This window comes from Carassius auratus, chromosome 45, assembly GCF_003368295.1.
Source record: "Carassius auratus strain Wakin chromosome 45, ASM336829v1, whole genome shotgun sequence".
NCBI lineage: Eukaryota > Metazoa > Chordata > Actinopteri > Cypriniformes > Cyprinidae > Carassius > Carassius auratus.
The window spans coordinates 7482802-7501655 of record NC_039287.1 but is presented as its reverse complement, the minus strand read 5'-3'; the positions used below and the strand labels follow the sequence as shown (position 1 = coordinate 7501655).

Sequence of the window (18854 nt, the reverse complement as noted above, 5' to 3'; positions counted from 1 at the left end):
TGCATCTTCTATGTGAACACTGTTGTTTCTTTTGCTTTTTCACAAATGAATAAAAAGGGTCCATCAGCATTGTTTTCTCAGTGCCTCTTGTTTATAAAACAATAAAACAGAATAGGTATTAATTTGCCTCTCCAATATCCAGTCCAATCCCTCCAAAGTCGATGCATGTTTAAAATGACTGATCATTTTGTTCCAATAGCTAAAAAAGTATCTCAAGCTCACCAACATTACCATAGATATAGGAACCGTGAGGAGGATGTGGCTTTGAGGCCTCCTGTAAAACAAGAACAAATATACCATCTTCTTCAAAGCTGTAAAAAAGCTTGTTTGGTTAACTCCGCAGATTTTAGCCTACATAGCTCATATCATAAAACAAATGTATAAAAATGCACATATCCAAGAAGGTTTTTATTTTGTCACCCACTAAGAAAGAAAATTATTTTTCAGGAAATTTGAAAGCATTAAGAGTCCCATTGACTTAACATTTCCAAACAATTCAGCATTGCATTCAGCTTTAAGAGTCTGTGGCTGCAAACAGTTGATTATTCAGGAAAGACACAGAACTGTATTCTGATTTTTTCTGGTGGGGGGAATGCTGTTTGAGCAGTGAAGCGCAGTGAAGCGCAGTGAAGCGCAGCGTTCTTGGATGACAGCGTGTGACTTCTCACTGACTTCCAGAACTCTCTGTAGCTCGTTATTGTGGTTGGTGGCAGTGGTCCAGTCACAGTAGAGTGGACAAACACAGAGCGGACACAGGCCCTGTCAGGGACGGGTCCACAAGGTGGAGTCATGCGCTACACTTTCACTGGGAAAAAGTTCTCATCCCAACACTCTTAATTAGAAAGTCTGTTTTCCACTCTCTTTAACAAATGAACTGTTGTTTGCTCTGGTAATGCTTTAGATATACAATGACTTTGGGATTTTAATAAATTTTTTAAGAAGGAATATCTTTGGTTAATATAAGAAGCGATTCACTTTTAAATAAAAAGAATGCATTTATTCAACCCTTGCACTGTTCAATTCACCCTATGCACAAAACATTTAGCTTTTTTGTCCTAAATAATCACCACAAGAGCACATCGCTGTACATGTTTATGTTTATTTCTCCTTATTAAAAATGGAGCTGGGAATCTCTTTCCCAGACAATAGCGACCCCTCATTACTGAGACGAGGGGTAGGTGGGGTGTCCTGACTCAGTAGGGGGCTGTGCTGTGATCCAGCAAGTGCTTGGTCTCGTCTTTCCTCCCACTCTCCACCCCCACAAACACAGACAGGCTGCTTTGACCTACAAATAACAATCCCACAGCAAATTAGGCAATGGCACAGTGCAAGCGCTGGGGTCTGACTGAAGGTTGGACTGCTAAGCATTTTTTCTTCATTGTAAACATTCACAGAATACATTTCTCAGTTACGCACATACTATACGAGTCACTAACATCTCTGTCTTCTTTTTCATTTGAGTTTACTTTATTCTCCAGTTCTGAGGTGGGTTGACTCTGCAAACAGACTTAAGGTTTGAGAGAGAATTATTGGGATGTTGGTATAGTCTGTCATCACTCATAACTCTGTTTAACTGTCCTAACTGAAGAAGTGCAGCTCTCTGTTGAGCGTCCTCTCGCAGTGAACCAGAGTCTGTCAAAGTGGCTGATGAGTCCGAAGAGCCCAAGATGCTGATGTAGTATGTCCTGCAAAAATAAACATTTATTTGACATCTATTTAGTAAAGAATTTTTACAGTGCTTACATCACATAATACTTGATAATAATACATTAATAATTCACATTAAGACTTTGTGAATATGTTTTTTTTTTTTTTTATGAATGCAGAACAACAGAACTAAAAACGAACAAAGGTATACGGCAAGAGAATAATGTTAGCATTAGTAAAAGATGACCATTAAAATTTTGGGGTGAACTATAAATTTCAGGCAAAACATACAAGTGGCCATATCTTTAAATAAAATATGGTCAAAATATGGATGATAATGAAATAGTAATAAATGCATAATCAAAAAAAAGCCATACTGACCAACGCCTTCAAATTTAAAAAGGATTGTTCAAAAGGAGATATTTAAACTTAAAATATTTACATTTGTGGAAAGATTCAAGAAATATGCTCTTATATGTAAAATAATACAGCACAATAAAAGGTTTGACAGACTGGTTATTTGTTTTTTTAAATAAATACAATAATATACTATCTGTATCTCTTTCTCTCGGACACCTTGATATCCCTTTATGTAGATCAGATACTCTGCTTCTGCATGGTGCTCTTTCAGGATTATGTGAATTACATTATATGAGAAATCTATAATGTAACAAACACGTTATTACATAAGAAATGTGTCTTTATAAATATAAACTGAGGCAAAACCTATATCATATCTTAAATCATTAAGATCATCTAAATCATTTATCCAGTCACCGAGTATTTTGGCACGTGACATAAACGCTAGGCATTACTCTAGGACGGTTATAAATAGTCATGTAACCTATAACATATTCGACTTCACAAATGTAGCCTGCCCTACACTAAAAAGTACACTCTACTTGCTATGACAGCTTCGATCCAATCAAAGCACAGGGATAGTACCACGTGACCGTGTCGGTATGTCACATGTCAGCTGTTCCTCAGCTGATCGGAAGTGTAACCGCTTGTTTGCTAAGAACAGAAAGCCATGGCTGAGGCCATACCAGATACGAGAAGGCTGTATACTAAACCACAAAACCTGAACGATGCGTATGGGCCACCGAGTAACTTTCTAGAGATTGATGTTTCCAACCCCGAGACGGTTGGCGTCGGTCGGAACAGGTTCACGACATATGAGATCAGACTGAAGGTGAGCAGCCAATGCTGGCCTGATCAGACAACAACACGCTCTGGCACACTGATCTGATCAGACTGATGCTTGAATATTCTCTTAATGCGATTATAAGAAGTGATCTATAATGGGATAGATCATAGTGTAGTGAGGCTCGCGTTAGTTAATAATTCCATGACATGAATATTCTGTTGACATGCGCGTTCAGGTATAGCTTTATAAAACTTGATGGCTTGCTAAATATTTCCATGACAGTGTAATTGTTCAGCTTGGTTTTGATTTTGATTTAACAAAACATTGAGGACATCTTCGTGTTTATCAAAACCATCTAACTTTCTTTCTTGACTGGAAAACAAAAGGAGATGTGACTGAAGCTGTCAGTTCACTTTTATTGAATGGAAATCATGTTCATTGAAAGGTGGCTAAAGCTAGCAGTTGTTAACATTCTACTTAACATCTCTTTTCTTTTGTGTTCACTAATAGGAATAAATACATGTTTGGATCAAAATGAGGGTGAAGACAGATTATTCAGGTTTTGGTGAACTATCCGTTTAATTTTTCCATTTGACAATGACCTAAATATTTACTTATGCCTGACTGTGCAATGAACAACTATGTTGTGTAGTCGAGTACCGTACGTAGTTAAGTTGGCTTGAAAGACTTTTAAGACAAGTTTCAAGCAATTTCCAGTTAGATCTCAAGCATATAGTCGGTGTGACCACACCTTTTTGTGTAAGTTCGAGATAATGGTGCTTATAACAATAATGATAAACCTGGTTAACGCTGAAGTACTGTGTACATCTTCTTTATCAAGTGAGACCTTTCAGTTTTATGCTTGCTTCTTTAAGTTGTCTTATGATCAAATTCTTCTGAAGCCACTGTGAAGATTATGGCATATATTTTCCACACATACACACTCCATTCCTAAGAACGGAGTCAGCTTGCCCATATTAGTGCTGATAAAATGCATACCTTTGGTTTGTTGGCCAAATTATTCTGAATGCTAGAGGAAGTTTAGAACAGTGAGACAAAGACACATGTGGCTTCCGTCTGCTTTGTGTATGTGAGTGTTTGTCCATGCACGGTTATGCATTGAATCAACTTTTCGACAGATAAAATGACTGACAGGCCAAATAACATGCAAACCTCCTAAATTCCCACACTGTTATGGTAAAAAGGTGAAGTTACGGTACATGTAATTTGAATTCTAGGTATCCGGAGACAGCTAAAATTGCAAATGTTCATCCAAAAGCAAATGATGCCCAGACAGAGCGATGATACAGTTTGGTGCAGTTGCTGATATTAATATGCCTGAAAAGTAAGATGAATTCTGATAGCATATAATGTGAATCAGTAAGATCTTTGTAAACATTGTACAATGCTTCTTACAAGCTTCTAGCATTATATTTAGTGTTTCAACACTATACTTTGCATTCTGTTTTGCATTACTTCAGATTGCTTGTGCTTTCCGTTTTAAATTACTTCAAATGCATGAGAAACAAATCATTTACATCAAAATCATCAGGCAGGCCAAATCAGAAAGCAAACTGACTCGTGTCATCAATTTGTTTCCAGGGGCATTCATTATCTGCCCCTGAAAAGCAGTGGGTCAGTTTGTGTAAGTTGTGTAATTCATTTCAGGGTTTTCCCTGTATAGAGATGAAATTAAATTAAAAGAAAACCGATAGAACACAAAAAGATTAGAAACTATTTTTTAAAGGCAAAAGTGTTGTTTTTTAATGTATTTTTTATTTTTATTTATTTATTTAGCTTAATATAAAAGGCTACAAATAAGTTATCTCAACAACATTATATGACAAAAATCCAAAAAGTTATTGCAAACACTCGATGGTGGTTTGAAGGGAGATTTGTGTGAAATCATAGAATTAATCTTATAAATAGTCTTATGTAACTTGATGCTAATGTTAGCTCAGATACACCTGTTACCCTTCTGTGATTTAAATTTCATGATGTATTCTATCAAATAATTTACGGGATGTTGTAAGAAAATGTTTGGTTTTCTAGAAATCCTTTTTTTAATAAGTGGATAAATGTATATTGGATCAAAGTGGTGTGTACCAGGAGAGATTTTCAATTTCATGCAGTGTTTAACGAACTGATGTTATGTTTATGTTCACCTACACTGTATAAGGGCCCCTTTTAGCTGTTATGTTGTGTTTAATTTAATGTTCAACAGGTTTTGTTTGTGTTGCGTGTAAAAAGTGTTTGCTTCTGCCAGTTAAAGGGTGGTGTGCATGATCAGGATGGTACCACCTCCACCTGATTTTGAGCCAGGAAACCCCTGTCTTCCTTATAGTTTTTAGAAGATTCCTATAACGAAGCATAAAATTTAGCAGTTCTCAGTTATCCTCAGTATTTTACTGGGACTCATTTTGGCCCAGACATACTGTTGTTTTCTAAGAGGCGTTTATGTATCAGGTGCCGGTTTACTGTCTGTACTTCCACTGGTAGTCACACAATGCATTACTGCTTATTTTAATGAAGTTAAACTCTAGTTTGAACTCTATTGCTAATGGTCGAAGTTGCTCAAATTGCAGAAGTCACCAGAAATAACTTTGTTGCTGTGTGTGAAATGTCTCTTTAGCGAGGATACATTTGATTTAGGTGTGGGTGTGTAGCGAAGTTAGAAGTCCTAGCGGTTAAAGATTTAGGTTGGAAAACAAAAGATTGCTCTGACTATTGTGCACTCGCTGTCCCTGTAGCTTAACAATGCAACATTACCTGAAAGTGGAAACAAATTTTACAGTTCTCAATTGTTTGTTGGTCTACAATTGTGTTCTACTCTCTGTTCTACTTAATTTATTTCTTGACATTTGTAACAATACTCAAAGGCTTCATACTTTCAGAAGTTAGTTATGATGAAAGATGTACTATTCATTGGACTCAGGTGTTGTTGTTGAAACTCTTCCCATCTATTTCATTTTTTTTTTATTCCCTAAATAGCCTAAATTCTCCTTTGAAATGTGATACTTTTAAATTTAAGGTGCTCGTCGAAAGGAGGCGGGGGCGAAGATAAGACATTGTCAGAACCCCTTCCAGTCCTAAGCAGTGATTTTCCACAACTGATGAGTTGTGACAAGTGCTGTTGTGTCTGCTAATAGGCCACTGTCTTCCCAGCTTTCCTATAGTATTTTTAGCTTTCTCCTACCTACAGAGTGGGCCACCGCCTGCCATTAGCCCAAATCTAAAGCTACTGTACTTGATTAGCGTATAATAATTAGCATATGCGTGTAATCAGTATTATTGTGTGTCTCTGAGACTGCGGTGACCCTGCTTTGCATAAGGGAACACCCCACACATCCCTCTCACGCTATCGCTCTCTCGCTCTAGCCCTCAAGACCGCGAGAAAGAGAGGGGCTGTCAACTTTTGATTTGCTACTGAAGTAGCCCAATCGCAACAATGAGAGGAGATAAAGAGATTCTGTTTGTATTTGTCATAGTAACACTGCCTGTGTTGATTACATGCTTTTGTGTGCCAAGGGCACCATATTTCTTTGACACTCTTCCGCACCATCCATGCACGCTTTCTCTCTTTCGCTCGGTGGCCAACCATTATCCTTTCCATCGTCATATCCCACATCCCATAGATGATCCTGGCATGGTAAGTGAGAGAAAGCCAAGCCATATTTGTGTCTGTGTGTCTTGGAGAGGGAACAAGAAGCTTCTTAATCCCTTCTTTTAAAGTGGAACGTGTGAATGACTGTGGGGGTGCAGACCTCGTCTTAACCCCCTGCCAAACCCACCCCCCACTGGATGGCACAAACATGCCCATCCCCCGTCACCTGCTTCTCTGGTCTCGTCTCAGGACGGGCTTATCTCTTCCTCAGTTCAGATATTGATGGATTCTTAAAGTTCTGTTGGATTTTTTTTTTTTATCTGTAATTTAAACTTAAAGGTAGAATTTATTTACCCTCATGTCATTCCAATCTGATTATCAAACTGGCATAATATAAAAAGTGAATATTTCCAACATTATTAATCAGGAACATTCATGTGAGCAGTATTCCGATTTATGGACGTATCTTGTTGTGTGAGTACAATCTTTGTCATCAGACAATCGATTCAGTTCACAAAACCAAAACTGAATGATTTGTCTGTGAACTAACTGGCTCAATCAAACCTAAATTTTGTGTGTTCCTATAATACTGTCATATGACTTCAGAAGATATAAAAATGTACCGCACAAGTTGCACGCACAACTTTTATGATCCTTTTATTGTTTTTGCATCCTCTTTAAAGCCTCCATTCCCATTCTTATAGTTGGAAAGTTCAACCAGTACAGTTCTTCAGAATCTGTCCTTTTGTGTTAAAGAGAGAAAGTCAATAAGGATTGAAATGACATTAGGGTGAGTAATTAATGTATATAGTTAATGTATATAGCTATATAGTTCTGTTCAAAAGGATATATTTAGTTGATTAATAAAGACTTTCGTTCATTCATTCATTCATTCAAGGTCTTTTGAACTTGTTCATTAAAGGTCTTGTTCATTAAAGAATTCTAAAATAAAGCAATGTTTTCACAAAAATATAAAGCAGCACAGCTGTTTTAACATTGATGATAATACGAAATGGTTTTGATGCCAAATCAGCATGTTAAAATCAAACCAGCAACTTACTCCGGTGATTTAAAATTCCGCTTTCACATCACAGGAAGAAATTATTTTTTTTAATATATTAAGATAGAAGAGTTATTTTAAATTGTAATAATATTCCACAATAATACTGTTCTATTGCATTTTTGATCAAATAAATGCAGCCTTGGTGAGCAAAAGACACTTCTTTCAAAAACATAAAAAAAAATCTTACAGACCCCAAACCTTTGAAAGGTAGGCTAACTTTTCTGTTTCTGCCTGATATTTGAGTTTGTCGTACTTTTTTTTTGCTTATGAGATAGGAAGCTCAAATAGAGAACAGTTGCTTTGTGCCATAATTTGAAAATAAAAGTCCCTTTAGTAATTTAAACAGCTGAACGTTGACTTCATTGCCTATAATCTTTCACTTTATGGTTTATGCAAATTTGCAACTGTGATATATTCACTTGTTCCTGGAATATGTCAGTTTTATTGGGTTTGTCACAGGCAGTTCGAGCTCATATTCACATGACAGCACATCATAAGCATGGTCTCTCTGGTAATGACTTTCTGTCGTAGAAGTTCTGTTTGTTGGCTTCAGTTCATATAACTTCATATAAGATCCATATTGTGACCATCTCACCGTAGCTTTAACTCTTTGTTTGTGGCCACCTTGTTTACAGTGCTTAAGTTGCGTTACATGAGACCACTGACATTGTTTACAGACAAGAGAATCCTCAGCCCCCCTTCTGCGTTTTTGTATACAACACTCTCTTTCCCTACCCATCTTTCGCTCCCTTTCTCCTCTCTTCACCTCCTCCTCCTTGTCATCCCCCTTTCATTCTATTTTCCAATTTCCAAAAAGCCCTCTCTCTCTCTCTCGCTCTCCCTTTCTGCCATTACTAAAAATGGCTTGCTTGCTTGCCTGGTTGTCAGTCCCAGTCAAGTGTAATCCAAAGTCTGCAGCATCCTCCCCGACAACTATTTTAATGGTAATGGGCAGCATATTGTATCAAGGCTACCATATCCTACTTGAGATGACAGTATCAAAAGTGGGAGTTGATGCTATGGGAACAAAGACAGGGGGCAGCTTTTTGCTAGAGTGAGGGTGTCGGGCGGGTGTGTTTTGCGTGTGTGTGTGTGTGTGAGAGAGAGAGAGAGAGCAACTTGTGTGTTAAACACAGAGGGGGATGATGGTGGGGCGTGAGTGCTCTCATTGTCCCTCTGTCCTCTTCTCTTTGGAGCTATGATGCAATGAGATGGTATTGTGCTTCCATTTTTGCTACTTTTATTTTGAAAAAGAGAAGAGATGAAATGCTCGCTCTTAAACTTGACTTGATCCGACTCGCTAAAAGCTAATGCATAGCCACTGCAGAGCCCTTCGCAGGGTGAGGTGACCCCTCAGCTGTTTTTTCACTGCCCTCGCTCTCCTCCTAATGAGGATACATCATTGTCCCCAGCACACGCATGCATCTGAAAAAGAGGAGAGAGACCTGGATTCTGCCATCTCCTCATATCGGCATAAGCCATGTGGAAGCTTTTAACAGTGCAGAAGAGTGACTAAAAGAAAGAACGCTTTTAGTGCAGCTTTCACACAATTGGCTATTTTGGGGTGTTGTGCATAAAACGGACTTGGTCTGTATTTCTCTCAGTCTCTCTCCGACTTTTTCTTACCCAGTCATTCTGTCCCATTCTTTCTGGGTTGTTTTGTTTTTGACATGTTTAGGGTATTTTTGCATATAATTTGTTTGTAAGACATGAATGTGCTAATAACATTGATCATACTTGTTGAATCTTGAAGACAGAACCTCTGGGTCAACATGGCACTGTAATGTTTTCATCAAAACACGCCTTTTTCCTCTGGTTAATATACGTACATAATTATGACCAGTGAAAGGGCAGTTTGCAGATTTTATTAACTAATTTTAGTCCATGTTTATGTCAATGTTGAAAACGGCTTATTATATTTTTGTGGAAACTGAGTTCTTTCAGGATTATTTGATGAATTCAATGTTATAAAGAACAGCATTTAAAATAGAAACACTAAAAATAAGTTGCTACCTTATATTTAGTCAGTAAGTCATTTCAACTTAAATTTTTAATAAAATTACTTAACATCAAGTAAAATCTTTTATAACTTCAGAAAGTTGAAACTGGTTCAACTGTTTTGATTAAGTTGAAGTAATGGAAAACATGTTGACATCATTTTTTATTGTGAATCTTTTGTAACATTTTAATTATCTTTTGATCAATTTAATGCATCCATGCTGATCTTTTAAAAACATTTCATTTCTTAAAAAAATAACTTATTGGCTTAAAATCCATCACTGTGTCTATGGTCATTGCATTATGTGTGTAAAATGTATTGTTGTGATCCAGCCACAAAGGGTTTTTCCTATTAACTCTGAATGTGAAAATGCTGTGCGATGTTACAAACATCTAGATCAGAACATATTTAAATTTCCTGATAATTTAATCACCTCCGTGTCATCCAAGATTTTCATGTCTTTTTTGTCTTTTGTCACAAAGAAATTAAGTTTTCTGAGGTTTTTTCTCCATATAATGGACGGGTTTCTGGGCTACTTCTGATTGGTTAGTGTTGGGGGTTAAGTTTTGTTAAAGCATTCACCTTTCGGCTCACCACATTTTGCCACGCCCATTTTTCTGTCCCAAGTTGCACCCTAAACCCTCTCGGTCTTCCACACTTTCGTGACATAATGCCACTTTGACTGATGGGTAGTGGACTGCTGCAGAGCTCACCTCAATGCGGGGCTCAGAAGAAGTGCGTATTGGGGATACACAGGTTTTTCATGTTAAGAGGGCGCTTGCAAGCACCCTTTGAAAGCTAAATTGATGAATGGACATCCCTACGGTCTTGTGGACTTAACGGACATGTGCATGCGGTGGCTATTCTAAAGTTCTAAGTTCACACGAACTGTGCCATGTGGGACAGGGCTGTATTTTTAAAATACAATTACAGAAAAATTACAGAAATAGACCCTTAAATGTTCATGTTCTATGTAAAAAACATTGTAACTGTGAATAACCATAAAAATTTTTTTTTTTTTAGAATATATTTTTTTCTTCAAATAAAATGCTGTTAAAATGATTGTAAATTGATCAAACTTCTAAGTATACATTTTTATATTATAGATTACATTTTATAGTCATTTAATAATTTTTATATAATAGATTACCTTTCTATAGTCATTTTATAATTTTTAAGTAGTCTTTTTACAGGAATTACCCCCCCCCCAAAAAAAATAAAATAAAATAAATAAATACATTAAAAAAATTATAATAATAAACAAAATATGCACACAAACTAACAACAACATTGTTGCCATTGAAGATACATCATCATGCGAATGCCTTCGATATTCAGCGTAATGTTTATTCAGTAGGGGTGTAACGCTACACGTATTCGTACAAAATATTTTTGGGCTTTTCAGTAAAACAAATACATTGTTTTAACCACTGCATGAGTGGAACTTCGTTGAAAAAGTCAAGTTTTATATATTGTTACGCATGTTAAAGGTACAGGTCTTAGGACCTGCCACTAGAGGGTGCATTACCATAACAATAACAGTCGCATGGTTTGATGACGCTAAGGAGGAGCGTGGAACAATGGGATTTGTCTTATACCCAACCGCTGACGGGCATCAGACGGAAAGATAAATCATGGATTCAATGCTAGTTCAACGATTTGCGCTAGTAGATTACATTCAAAGTCAATGTAAAGACAGACTATGGATCAGACGTCCCGGGTTAGGCGATGCCCTGCGTTTGGCGTGTATGCCCCATTATACTTATCTTGTTGATCGTTATAATAGCATACGTTTTCTGTAAAGATACGAATCAAAGCAACTCACCTGTTGAGTAAAACACAAGCAAGATCGGCATCTCTTTCTAGTTGAAGTTCCGCGTTTGTCCACGACACTGTTGTCATGTGGTTTCTACGTCAGTAAAGGCGGTAACAAAGGGTAACTAACGTCATTGACAGGCGACTGCACTGCCCCGTGTCACTGTTTAGAATGGGAATTTTCTCATGATTTACAGTAGTTGAAAACATTAGAGATATTGCTAGTAAACATATAAACGCCTCAGTTCAAATGGCAGTGTGATCCTCCCTTCCTCTTTACTTCTAGTTTTAACATGAAATAAACATGAATGAACATCTCATGCCTCATGTAATCATTTAGTCAGTGTTTCAACCTTGGAAAGACAGCAATAAAACAACTTGTAAACGAAATGTCATATAGCATATAAAAAAATTACGTAGCATTTCATTTACCTCAGGCAAGTTATCAGTGTCCACAGCTCATAAGTGCGCTATAAATGAAGTCAAGATAAGAGCATTTTGCAAAGTGTTAGAATATATAATCATTATATTTTTCTTTACCTGTTAGTGATGTCTTAATTATTTAATGTTTAAATAAATCTGTTATTAAACAAGTTATGAGAGGCACTGTGCAAATTAATATATTTTAACAAAAGTAGATTTTTTATAATTTAGAAGTTACTTTAAAAACTACATTATTTGCATTTTACATGATTGCATACTTTTTTCTGTTTTTTTTTTTAAGTTGAGCGTTGCTTGTTATATTAAAAAAATTAATAGTTATTACATTTTAGTTTGGGTTCTGTGGTTAACTGTAACATTATAGTAGGCCTAATGTGAAAGAGCTCACTAAAGTTTAGAGCATACATCGAAGTAGATTTTTATGTAGATTTTTTATTAAGAAATTTTGATTATAACTGAATTTGTTTAAAGAAAGAGCAATTTGTTCAATAAACCACTGTTTAATAAGAAAAAAAAACTGTACCGAACTGTGACATCAAAACCAAGGTACGTACCGAACCGTCAGGTTTATGTACCTTTACACCCATATTATTCAGTGATGTGACCAGATAACTTAATCGTCAAAGTCATATGATGTCTATGTTTAAATTCTGTCTTTATATGCTTTATATTTCCATGTGTTCAAGTTGAACCTGAATAGATAATTAAACCAGGAGATGGACTTTTTTAGGCCCTTGACACATGCTCTGTTGTTAATAAATGTGATGGAACAGCAACTGTGGCCTTTTTAATATTACTTTTTAATTTTTGATATTAAAATTACAGGAACAAGCTGTATTTTAATTGCTGAAAATTTAATGTATTTTACAATATGGTAATTTATGTTTTTTCACAATTCTTTTTCTGGCTCCTCAGCTTCCTGAATATTTCCTTTTTTTTTTCAGAAAATTGCCGTCCGGTTTTCTATTATTTGAATATATATTATTTTAAGTTTTATTTATTTTTTTAACAGTGCAACTGCCAAAAACTCAGTTTAACATTACTTAAAGGAACACTACACTTTTTTTGAAAATAGGCTGATTTTCCAACTCCCCTAGAGTTAGACAGTTGTTTTTACCATTTTTTTAATCCATTCAGCCGATCTCAGGGTCTGGATGTAGCACTTTTAGCTTAGCTTAGTATAGATCATTGAATCTGATTGGACCATTAGCATCTCGCTTTATAAATCACCATAGAGTTTCTATATTTTTCCTATTCAAAGCTTTACTCCTCTGTAGTTACATTGTTTACTAAGACTGATGGAAAAAATGAAAAAGTTGTGATTTTCTAGGCTGATATGGCTAGAATCTATACTCTCATTCCAACGTAATCAAGTAACTTTGATTCCCTACCATGGGTGCAACTGGCGTAGTGATATTACGCAGCGCCTGAAAATAGTCCCCATTAACTCTGCTATTGCTGCAACTACACAAACTAGCTAGGGACTATTTTAAGGAGCTGCGTAATATCACTGGAAAATTAGCCTATTTTCAAAAAAAGCGGATTGTTCCTTTAACATCACGTCACTCTTGGTTTAGTCACAGTGTTATGCTTAATGACAAGAAAGCTTGGTTTGTAGCAGGTTGGTTGGCATCTAGAGAGAATAAAAAAAAAAAGACATCATTAAATATCCCACCAAGCTTATGGAATTAACATAAAAACCACCCAAGAGAGCATAGCTAGCCATCAGAGAGTCTCTAAGCATTTGATCGTGTAACACTGAGTCTCATTACCTGTGATTTAATCATGTCATATCATTCCCCACTTACCAGTATGCTCACAGGTATTGATGGACCTCTTGAAAAGCCCCGTCTTAGCCGCAGTGCAAGGCTGCTGTCTTAATGAATTGGGCTGTTTTCATCTGCTCATTGAGTGTTTGATGTGTAAGGGCTTCTGTCTGTGTGGTTAACTTTGGTTGCCACGGTAATCAGGCCCTTTGTTGGGCTGTTTTGTTTGCTTGTCTCAGCTTTGATTGAGATCATTAGCAGTGAAGGGAGGACAGTCAAACTCTTCAGAGTTTACATCTGCAGCTGTACAGTGTGACATACCCCTCCCTTCTCTTTACACACACTCACAAATACAACACTGCTCCCATCACAGCATTTTTGTTGAAGTGTAATTAGTGGTTCTTGCAAGCATCACTATTACCATTGCTCATACTTAAGGTGAGAGATTTGATCAAACTCCTTACCCTAAATAGTAAACTTCAGTGTGTAACTATTCCTTCAATCATGCTGCTTGTTGTGTAATGTTACTTTCCTAATCGGTCAGACAGAATTTTCAGCTACAAAGTGATGAAACAGACAAGCAAATCCTATTGGCTCACATTGAAATAGGGAGAGGAGTTGTGTATTTATGGTCTAATCTTAATGTACAGCTTTAAGATAGCTTTCTAAGTAAGGGATTTTTATGCTTTGCATTTTGTTTGGCAACTTTGACCTGGCCAGTCGTATGAGCGGCTGGTGGTACTACCAGATAGGGAGCGTTTTTGGCAAGTCTATTCAGATACAATTTTATTATTGTTACTGCTAGTAGTGCAACAGAAGGAACACATTTTGGACAGTTGCAGCTTGTCCTTTGACTAAGTGCCACTAGATAGTTTAATATATAATATTAATAATTGTCATCAACATCCATAGGCTTTCTACTCTTGAGCATTGTATTTTGTTTTCGTTGACGTCTTGTGCCTTGGCCTGAATGACTTCAAAATGATACCTTCATTAGAAGATGACGTAAAGATGACATTTTTCTATTGCAAGATAAGGGGAAGAGATGATTTTTAAATAATCTTGTCCCCTGCTTTACTTTGTGAAGACAATACTGAAGTTGTAGAGTGCAATAAGAAACCTTCATGGGTCTTTATATTTTCTATGTTTGTGTTTTAAGAAATGTTCAAGATAAATGGGCTTTCACCCTTGGCCTAAGAACTAATTCTGTTCAATAACTAACAAACTCTTCCTCCGTTTTGACTGTGCACCGTATAATAGTTCTGAAAGCATGACGTTATTCTCATGACTGTGTGTATTAAATGAACTGTTACTGTGATCAATTGACGTAGGGATTAACTTATTTTGACCTCTTTACTTAGAATGTAAACCCAGTGGTCCAGCCATTCACAAAGTATTATCGAGCACCTCAGTGAGGTCACTACTAAACGCTTCCTTGGCATTGCAGCTATCCTGCTCTCAATGACGCAAGGGTTGAAGAAATGCCTAGATCGGAGTTATAAAAAATGCAAATGGTACTGGAGATCACCGGAATACATGGTGTGAGGACGTCAATGATATGATTAGAAAAGGAAAGGAAAGCTTACACCCCCCTGCGTCAAGCAAATCAGCCTGTTTAGGAGTATTGATCTAGACTTTTATTCCCATCCATGTGTTGGTTACTTCCGCTGCCTTTTGCCTCTTAAGCGTCTCTTTGAATGCTGTCATCAGGCTGTTCTTTTATTTAATAAACACCTGCTTCTGCATTGACCCTGTTTTAGAATCTCAGTGGGCCTTTTTGTGGACTCTACCTATTTATTTAATGCTTTACTCTAGACTCTAATACTGAACTTGGTGTTATTGAAATAGTGATGCTGTTCAGCTACACCATCAGTCTTAACATGGTTTTCAAACTACTTTTATTTAAAAATGTGTGTCTGTTTTAAACGTTTTCCCTTAATCTGGATGGACGTGGCTTCAGATGTTGTTTGTCCTTTCTTGTTCTCCCCAGACAAACCTCCCCATCTTCAAGCTGAAGGAGTCACGTGTTCGGAGGAGATACAGCGACTTTGAGTGGTTGAGAGGAGAGCTGGAGAGAGAAAGCAAGGTGAAAGATTGGCGAAGGCTAGATTATGAATAAAAGAATAGTGTTGATTTGGTTGGAACATGATGTACAAATGTTCAGGGTGAAGGATTGTATCATCCTTCTGTGCTCTTGTAAGAGTCCATTTCAACTAGAAACATTTGTTAGCAAAGCTTTTTCAATCATTGGATTGGATAGGTTCTGTAGTTAAAGTAATCACATTTGAAGTGATTGTTAGGGACCTGTGATTGCATTATTAGATGTATGTAACTTGAATGAAGTTTTTGTATTTCAAATAGGTGGTGGTTCCTCCTCTTCCTGGAAAGGCTCTGTTCAGGCAGCTCCCATTCCGTGGGGATGATGGTATTTTTGACGACTCTTTTATCGAAGAACGGCGGCAAGGCCTAGAACAGTTCCTCAACAAGTAAGTTACAAGTTCCTCCAGACCATGCATTTATGTTCACCAAGAACACATGAGGACAAAATTCCAAAATGTAACAATTAACAGGGATCCCTTCCAAATAAAGTATATTTTGTTCAGATTATTTTAAACTGAACTCAGTTTGCACAAGGTTCCAGGTGTATATTTTATCAGTTCATACATTGCTTGGCTGTCAAACACATTACTTTTTTTTTTTTATAGTGTGCTTCAATTATTGGCACCCCTGCAAATTCTTAGGAGTGAAAGTGTAACCAAGTATATTTCCATTCATGCTAGACATTTTTAATGTTATCTGAGTGATTAGAAATACTAAAGTGTAAGCCATGAAAGAAAACTGGCCAAAGGTGCATGCACATTTGAGAAACAAAATGTTTTAGTGATGTTACTAATAATAAAAAAATGTTATTTGTAAATATTTTGATTGACAAGACATGGGGGACACAGAAAAGGTGGTGAACTAATGGAGGAAACCGTATGTACCCATGATGCACTGTGAAAAAATAACTTTTTCCTTGCGATTTTATTCTCAAGTGTGGATATGACAAGATTTACATTGTCGTCTACTGCGTGTCCTTGCTTTTAACTTATTTAAGCCTCGGCACATCTGAACTGTTTTTTATATGGAACACTGAAGCGGTTATCATGATAATGAAATACAAGAGTTTTTAGGTTAAGGTACTTCAATAAAAAAGAAAAACAGACACTTGCCAGCCTTTGTGTCATCTGATGTCTTCCCTCACACTTTTTTCCTTCTCTCATAATTACCTACAGAATGATCGAAACTGATGAGAGGCCGCAAGTGCACCAGCTTTACTTTTTACATTTGTTTTATTTTTGATGTGTAATTTATGATAATTGCGAGTGAAATTACAGGCGTGCATACCTTTTCCCTACAAGATGTTGTGTGCTCTCTTGCTTATTTTTGATCCGAGGTGCTGTTCCCCCCGCCGACTGAGACAATAAAAGTTACAGTTCGATTGTAATTATTTGCTGTGATTGCAGACTTTGCCATTATCTTTGTTTCATGTGCAAATGCGCCAGCTCTACCTGTTTGAATTTTAATACGAGACGAACAGCTGTAAATTAGGTTTGAAGAAAGAAAGGATATGGAGGTAATTAAGATGGGATTTTTTTCTTTTACCCAAAATTCCTGAATTAAATGTCATTGTTTGCTACTAATAGCATCTGGAGAAGGGGGATGCATTCCCATTATACATCTAGACTATGTGTGAGTAGATTTGTACATTTCCTTGTCCCAAATCTGAAAATCATCCTCCGTCATCTTGACTTGTAACATCGTGAGCATCGTGTAATTTTAGAGGTGTAAGGGTCCTTTTTCTTCCAGTGGAATCTGGAATAGATTGAATGGTAAAATAATGAGTTTAATTAGCATGATGCCTCATTCTACTGTTTTTAAAGATATGCGTAATTAAATTTCGATAATATCGCTCTGAAATTCAAACTGGATGATTTATGATCTGAATAAGAATGCTGCAAAATGTCACAGCCTCCTAATAATGTCTAAGAGTTATATCTTGATTTGGGTCAAAGTTGATTCCGCCTCCTCTCTCTCTATCTCTTGTGCACTCGCTTTACAGTGTGTATACTTGCTTAAAAATTTTTTTGGGTGGCTAATATCCAATTTTTGGTCTGATTTTTCCAGAGTGGCTGGTCATCCATTGGCCCAAAATGAGCGCTGCCTTCACATCTTCCTACAGGAGGAATCGATGGATAAAAACTACACCCCTTCCAAAATTAGACAAGCCTGAACCGGTCTGGACTCTTACATGCACAAGCACAAACACAAAAACATGGCCCACAAGCAATAAGAAATGTTTAAATCATTCTTAACTGGAACAGAATCTTAGCATGAACCACAGGATGTCTAAAACTTTTATGAAATGATTGAAAACGTTCTCTACAATTAGTCATTGTGCCACTTCACTTCTCCAAAAGATTTCTCTTTAAAGAGTGTTTCGGTCTTTTTGCTCTGATTTATAAATCCCTAATGTTAATATTACCACTTTAAGTCAGATCAAATAAGTTCTTGTGTATATCGATGTTGTCAACATTTATTTATGGTAGTCTTGTCTCAGAGCACCACTAACTTCGATTAGTATAAGATCAAACGAAACGAACCAAATAACTATATCACAATTATGCAAGCACTGTATCAAACACATTGGCTTTCCTGTGTTATTGTTACTGCCTACCTGTGTTGCTTTTAGTGCTGAAAAAAACGTACAGCAGCTCACCATGCAGGATGCACTTAATTGGGAACCTCCTTTATACGTGATGGTTGATCGTGTGCCGTGTGTCCCACTTAGCTGCAGACAAGCCTGTTTTTACTGTGTAATGGCGCTACACAGAAAGAGAAAGTGCTGCCTACAATGCATGTTTCCAGATTTGTATACTGCTGTGCCATTGTTTTGTTTATGAGAATTTTTCAATAAAACGGATCAAATACACACATGAATGATGTGGTTTGCAAAACTAAAGCCCCTATGTTTGCTTCCTCTAAAATATCTTTTAAGAGATAGACAATTTGGTCTGCCTTTAAAGATTTTTCTCTTCAACTGTCAGGAGTTTGTATAAAGTAAGTCATCATGGGGTTTTCTATGATATCTGATTCATATAAATCATATAAAATCATATTGGCAACAGCTTTTGGATATATGAAAATCCATTTGTTTCAGTAACGTTTATTTTTTTTTTTTTATAAATAGCATGCACCTGAACAAAAAAAACTGAAAACCATAGAAAGACTTTTATTTAAGATTATTTCAGAGGAAATAACTTGTGTTAACTGGAGGAAAAGTATTAGTATTCTGTGTGCAGGATATATTAAAATAAATGTTTTCTCATTTT

At 36.6% G+C, this 18854-nt stretch overlaps 1 protein-coding gene across 1 annotated transcript; it reads left to right on the top strand.

The window, feature by feature from the left end:
* Positions 1 to 2618: 2618 nt before the first annotated feature.
* LOC113063092 (sorting nexin-3-like) lies at positions 2619 to 18458 on the top strand. The gene is made up of 4 exons (XM_026233259.1): positions 2619 to 2839; positions 15473 to 15568; positions 15844 to 15968; positions 17650 to 18458. The coding sequence occupies exons 1-4, from the start codon at positions 2678 to 2680 to the stop codon at positions 17753 to 17755; spliced, it is 489 nt and encodes a 162-aa protein (XP_026089044.1). The 5' UTR covers positions 2619 to 2677; the 3' UTR covers positions 17756 to 18458.
* Positions 18459 to 18854: the final 396 nt, after the last annotated feature.

Excerpts from the sequence above, each read along its gene's own strand:
- LOC113063092 (XM_026233259.1), top strand. The coding sequence starts at position 2,678 with ATGGCTGAGGCCATACCAGATACGAGAAGGCTGTATACTAAACCACAA. Across the intron at positions 2,840-15,472 it reads CATATGAGATCAGACTGAAG|ACAAACCTCCCCATCTTCAA; the intron begins GTGAGCAGCCAA and ends TGTTCTCCCCAG. Across the intron at positions 15,969-17,649 it reads CTAGAACAGTTCCTCAACAA|AGTGGCTGGTCATCCATTGG; the intron begins GTAAGTTACAAG and ends TGATTTTTCCAG.